The 6258-nt window shown below is 33.8% G+C and overlaps 1 protein-coding gene across 2 annotated transcripts; it reads right to left on the bottom strand.

The window, feature by feature from the left end:
• Positions 1 to 537: 537 nt before the first annotated feature.
• Positions 538 to 5106, bottom strand: LOC114383032 (beta-glucosidase BoGH3B-like). 2 transcript variants are annotated; one of them, XM_028342612.1, is made up of 10 exons: positions 4999 to 5106; positions 4615 to 4855; positions 4208 to 4412; positions 3812 to 3902; positions 3561 to 3706; positions 2560 to 2803; positions 2235 to 2339; positions 1956 to 2138; positions 1666 to 1870; positions 538 to 1259 (listed from the first exon to the last, which is right to left on the bottom strand). In XM_028342612.1, exons 2-10 carry the CDS (start codon positions 4832 to 4834, stop codon positions 775 to 777), a joined length of 1884 nt encoding a protein of 627 aa, XP_028198413.1. In that variant the 5' UTR covers positions 4835 to 4855; positions 4999 to 5106; the 3' UTR covers positions 538 to 774. The 2 variants fall into 2 exon arrangements, with proteins under 2 accessions (XP_028198413.1, XP_028198414.1); XM_028342613.1 differs by lacking the exon at positions 2235 to 2339.
• Positions 5107 to 6258: the final 1152 nt, after the last annotated feature.

Raw genomic sequence — 6258 nt, 5'->3', positions numbered from 1 at the left:
TGTGAACCTTGTGGTAACTCTTACGTATACATTTCTAACTTGTCAATAAACTTTTCCTTTTATTTGCCAGGTCAACTATGGGAACTTTATGCATGGGCTGATGAAGGAGAATATCCAACTTAACAGAAAGGTTCTGTCAGAGATATCTATGCATGAACCCTATAGCTTCAAGTCTTCGGTAGATATATCACGAAATGCATTTCCCGGAAACAAGAATGTGGTGGTTCCTCCTAGAAAGGTGGCCTTTTAGAGCATGGCACTTTAGCAAACATTTAGTGGTAGTTTATGTTAAAATCGTGAACTATCTTTGAGGATTTGGGTGTAGTATACTATATATTGCTATCAATTTTGTATGCTTGTTATTCACAAACTCGTGAACTTTGTAACTACATGATCTTACTCCTCCGCTACCCCTTTCTATTGCTTTGGTGTCAGAAACATGGTATCATAATAAACCTTGATCCCAACTACGATCAATTTATGGATCATTGGCTGCCATCAGCCTCTATAAAAAAAAACAAATATTTTTTTAATATATGTTAAAATTGGGAAGAACAGTTGTCTCTGAGGTTACCAAACCAATTAGAAAGCCAAGTTTATAAGATAAAATTGCCAAGGCTCCAGAGTAAATTATATTTTAAATAGCATGCTTATTTTCTAGTGCTAAATAGAGTTTCTCTAACGCTTTCATTACAAAGGTACACGTGTAAATCAATTGTGAGTCTCATTGTAGAAAAGGAACCGTGAGACCTTTGAGTAATCTCATTAATGGTTTTAGTACCGGGTGGTGTTTGTAGATAACCCAAATCCAAATGGAAATAGAGGATCATAATATTTATCGCCAACATTCATTGGGAGCTGGTCAACTGTCTTGAACCATGTTCTTGCCAACTTGCCAGTGAATCCGTAGTCACCAAAGAGAAGATCAGTTACACCTTGGCCTTCAGTCCCTGGAAGCCATGCAGCCACAAGTGCATCTATTTTTGATAGATATGGCTGAATCACAACTGGTCGGCCGGTGATGAGAACTACCACACATTGTATAGACCCACATACATTGGTGATGGTGCTTGGACCTGGCTCTGGTATAGTCAGATTCAAACTATCACCAAATGTTTCTGCATAAGGGTGTTCACCTACAATGACTATGGCATAAGAGAAGTTGTTGGACTTGACAAAGTTGGAGTCAGGATTTTCATTGTAGACAACTTTAGTAGCAGGATCAATTGCTTGTTTTACAGCATCAAGGATTGTTGTACCTGCAAGGAAAATGGTATTTTTTTGTCAAATATTTTGTAACTATCCTACAAAAAAAACTTATGATCAAATATCTCAAGTTGCTGTGTATGAGAGGTTTTCATGTTAACCCATGTAGGTTTTAGTGTGATTAGTTTTCAATTGGTGCACATTCCAAAGCATGTTCAAGTGAATCCATGGACGTGGTGTCATCGGATTCAATGTTTGTTTCATGCTTTTGAACGGAAAACCAAACACACCTTTATGGTTCAGAGTTGATGCTTTTTAACATGTAATACTAAGTAGTCCCTCCTGTAGTCTAGAGTTTAAGTAACATTATATACACACTCCTAAGCCACCTGAGAGATTTCTACAAAGGTAGTTTTCAGATTAATTTTAAACACACCAAAATTAAGCATGTTGGCTTACCGACTGTGAGATTATTGCCCCCACCCCCCTGCCAGGTAATTGTCCATCCTCCACATTGATAACCCAAATTGTCAGCATGACTTCCTGCCACCAGTATTTTTGCAGCTTTCTTGGGAAGGGGAAGCAGAGGCTTCTCAGCAGACTTACCATTCTTTAGCAACACAAGTGATTTCCTTACAGCTTCCCTTGCTAACTGTCTATGCTCCTGTTTAAGACATAATAATTGATCAATAAAATAATTCTTTTCATTTGAAAGATATGGTCGAAATTACATCCTTGAGAAAATATACCTCACTACCAAGTTGGTTCACCAGGCTTATATCAGCATGAGGATTCTCAAATAGGCCCATGACAAATTTTACTCTTAAGATTCTTCTCACAGCATCATCAATCCTACTTACTGGGATAATATTGTTCTTTACTTGATAAGTCAGGACATCAATGAATTCGGTGAAATTAAAGGGAACCATGATCTGTAAAATAATGCAAAGTCATAAACTCATAATAAATGAAAAGTCATTACATTAAATTTTAGACACTAAACTCAAAATATTTTTTTCTTTTGTTACCATATCAATTCCAGCACCAACACCAACTTGAATAGAATATGAATAGTTAGAATGAGAAGGAGAAGTAATCCTGTCAATGCCTAGCCAATCTGATATGACAAAACCCTGAAAGATGCCAAAAAATAAACCTAAGGTACATCACAAGCTGCATGTTTACTCATCTTCAATTTGATGGAAGACCATTTTCTGATTTTAAAAATAGACTTAATTGGCCTAAAAAACAAAACTTAGAAAACCAAAATGGCACATAATTTAGATTAAAAGAACCAAAAGTACTCGTCAATTGCTTTATTGGAGAACTAATCAAATAAGTTTTATTTATTACCATGAACTTCAGTTTGTTCTTGAGGTAATCAGTGACAAGAAAATGATTAGCATGCATCTTTTGGCCATTCCAGCTAGAGTAGGAGACCATTACTGTTGAAACCCCCTTGACAATGGAGTCATGATATGCAGGCATGTGAATTCGAAGCAATCCATTATAGCTGACAACAGTATTGTTCTCATTAATGCCCTTGGTTGTGCCACCATCTCCTACATAGTGTTTAGCACAAGCTGCAACCTTGTTCCTGTGTCAAAGTAAATAAAATGTTGAAGGTTAATATTGTAACCCCAAAAAATGTGATTTCTAATACAGCAAAGGTTAATCAGCAACGGCTAATAAGATAAAGAAAAACGCTTTTACAGTTCTTTGTTTTCTGTTTCTGGCTATACCTTGTATACTTCAATAACATCTATACAAATTAATATACCTTGCGTTTTATATAGGGACTTTTGAAATTCTGTGGTTATGGTATCCCACTCCCACAATAAGGTTTGCCAATAAATCAAATATATATTGTCCAAGTAGAAACTGATCATGTGGCATGCAGGTATTAATAAAATATCCGGAGAACATTGACTTTCATCAAACTACCAATTCCAGAATGCAGAAGTTCTTTTTTTCATTAACTGAATGTTTAGGCAAGGGTATAATGTCTTTACATTGAAAGAATATTCAAGTTTTAATATTTTAAAACTTATAGAAGTAAAAGAACCAAATTTGTACACTGAAATCCCCGAAGAATAAAAAAAGCTAAAAGATTGTATAAATACAATGCAATGCTTTTGCCTAAAAAACAGAAAATATAAATTGCAGTAAATCTTTTAATAATTATTAATTATAAACAAGAAGTGAACAGCAACTGAGTGACTTTTACCATCCAACATATGTCCATGGAAGTACATATAAAGTCAAGGATGACTAATTAATCTAATGATTCACATTGAATTCAATAGCTATTTTATTTTAATTTTGCAGTGTGAAGTTAATACCCAGAATCTTACTTTCCAGCGACAAAGGGAACCCCCTTTCTGGAATTGTCACTGATGTCTCCTTGCAAACCAGGAATAATTTCAGTCATTGCTTGAACAATCTTAGGGTCCTCACTATAGCTTTCATAGCAACGTCCCCATCTAGGATCTCTGCAGACCTGTGGAAGAATAAGGTTTTCAAGTATCAACATAGTAGGACACTAGATCAATGTTAAACTTTTATGTCATCTAGAAATCATAAGAATCAACACTTGCTTAATTACCGCAATGCATGGAGCAAACACATATTGAATTCCAGTAGCTCTAACTTCAAGGGCAGTTGCATCTCCAATCTTCTTTATCAGCACTGGATCCCTATCAGCATTATATAATTATAGCTATTTATTCAGTTAAGCAGCTAGATAGTGCAAACCGATAAAAAATAATAATAATTCATTTTAAAGATCTAAAAAGTTTCAATAATAAAATTTTAAAGTCAAATTTTATATATCTCTGAATGAAGGATAATTAATTGAAGGGTCTAGGGATAAATCAAATGTTAGCATATTGAAATATTCAACTGCATATAACAGCATTAGCATTTGAAAAACCAAGGTCTTCATATTGCAAATAAGTAAAAAAAGTTAACATGACTACTAATTGAGTACATGTATACTTGCCTGGTAACTCCTAGCCCAACATTGTGAGGGAAAATGGTTGCCTTGTAGACATTATTGTGGCCATGAACTGCATCTATTCCATAAATCATTGGAATCCCAAGACGGGTAGACAAAGATCCATTTTGGATCCCATTCACCATTTGGATCCAAGTCTCAGCAGATGCATTTGTTTCTGGAACACTCCCTCCCCCACTCAGCACACTCCCTGCCCATCAATCATCACACCACTTATATTTCTTTAATGTATGTCACCTCCATAATAGCAAACACTATTATGCCCCTTATATTAAACAAATCATACACTTAGATAAGGAAAAGAAAACATTACTAACTATTAAGCATAGTAAACTATAGTACAGCATATAAGGCACTAGTATTTGGTTAGAGTTTGGATGAGAGCAATTTACCAATGAAGTACTTCTTCATCACTTGAGGGGTGGCAACACTTCGTTCAATCTGCACCATTTGGCCTATCTTCTCCTCCAGGGTCATTCGCTTCAACAAGTCCTTGATTCTAACATTCAGTGGCCGTTTTGGGTCTTTGTACTTCAAGTATTCTGCTTGTGAAACAGAAACCAGGCAGCAAAATAGAAGAACCAACACAAGGGGTGTTGAAATTGCCCCCATTTGAACACTTGAAAGTTGAACCTGCATATAGTGAAATATTTTCACAATAGGCATATAATGTTAATCCCATTAATTGACATGCATATGAAGCAAGAGAATAACATATCAATCTAAAAACACATGAAAATAGAGCATAGTTAAAGGCATTATTAAGGAAAGGTTACCAGTATTCTAGGCACTGAAGTGAAGAAGTTGAATGGAGAGTGAGGAGGGAGATAATAAAGTGGGTTTGAGAGGGAGGTATGCTAATTTAAGAAAACTTATAAGGTGGTCCAAAATTATTATTGTCCCTACTCCTTAAGTCTTTAGTTGTTTACATTATACATACTAATTAAGTGTTATTATTTTTTCAAATAAATTAAAAGTAAGTATATGTGATGTAGAAATTGATCAAGACTATATACACAGTTCCAAATTGTCTAATTAATGTAGAAATTAATCAAGACTATATACACATGGAGAGTGAGAGCAGCTGTCAGTGATTGGTCCCAGTACAATTACAGCCTGTGCTTCTCAACTACATTCTTTTATATATATATATATATATATATATATATGCATATGCTGACATTAGTTATTAGTTATGTGAATCATATCATTACCTTACAGTATTAACGTACTAATCATAAATAGTAAAGAAAGTTTAGTTTTCATGCAATCTCATTGTAAGAATCTTTACACTGTAGGATTGGGATATATTGTGCTGTAGTTGTTAATTATGTCTTATGGTAATTGTTCTGTTTGTACTGGTGGTACAATAGTTTGTAAACTTTGTTTGTGCAGATGTATTTACTGTTGTATTATGCTATTAGACCACTTGTGGATTTTAACCAGTTAATAAAATTAACTTTGTTGGCTGCTCAAAAAAACACTATCAATTAATTATAAATTATGTTCGATATAACTTTTAAGCTAACTTTTTATAATAATAATAAAAAAAATTTACATGTTATAATTGGTTGGCAGTTTAGAAAGTAGAAGCCTTAAAATCTTTATATTTTACACCGTTTGTATTTAAATGAGTTTAATACTTTATTTTTATTTAATCACAAATTATTCTTTAATTTTTTTAAGATAATTATTTTAAAAATTAATAAACTTATCATAGATGATATATTTAAATTTAAATGACTGAGTAAATTTTTGTACACTGATTGTATAATTATTTTTTCTCATTCAATAAAAACAGATTTTCTTTTAGTTTATTTTATTACGTTGAAGTTTCTGCTGACTTGCTCCTAGATCCTGTAATTTTTTATTTTATTTTTCCGGAGTCGGTGAGTGGAGCCAAGGGGGAATTTAGAACAGAAAAACTCGTGACTTTCATGACAAGCAGTACGTACACTCGATCGATATTGCATCATCTAATACAGTTGTCCGCAGGATCGTAATACCAAAGCAACTTTATTTTTTCTCCCTTAGTT

The sequence above is a fragment of the Glycine soja genome, chromosome 14, assembly GCF_004193775.1.
Source record: "Glycine soja cultivar W05 chromosome 14, ASM419377v2, whole genome shotgun sequence".
Taxonomy (NCBI): Eukaryota; Viridiplantae; Streptophyta; class Magnoliopsida; order Fabales; family Fabaceae; genus Glycine; species Glycine soja.
This window is presented reverse-complemented; position numbering and strand designations above follow the sequence as displayed.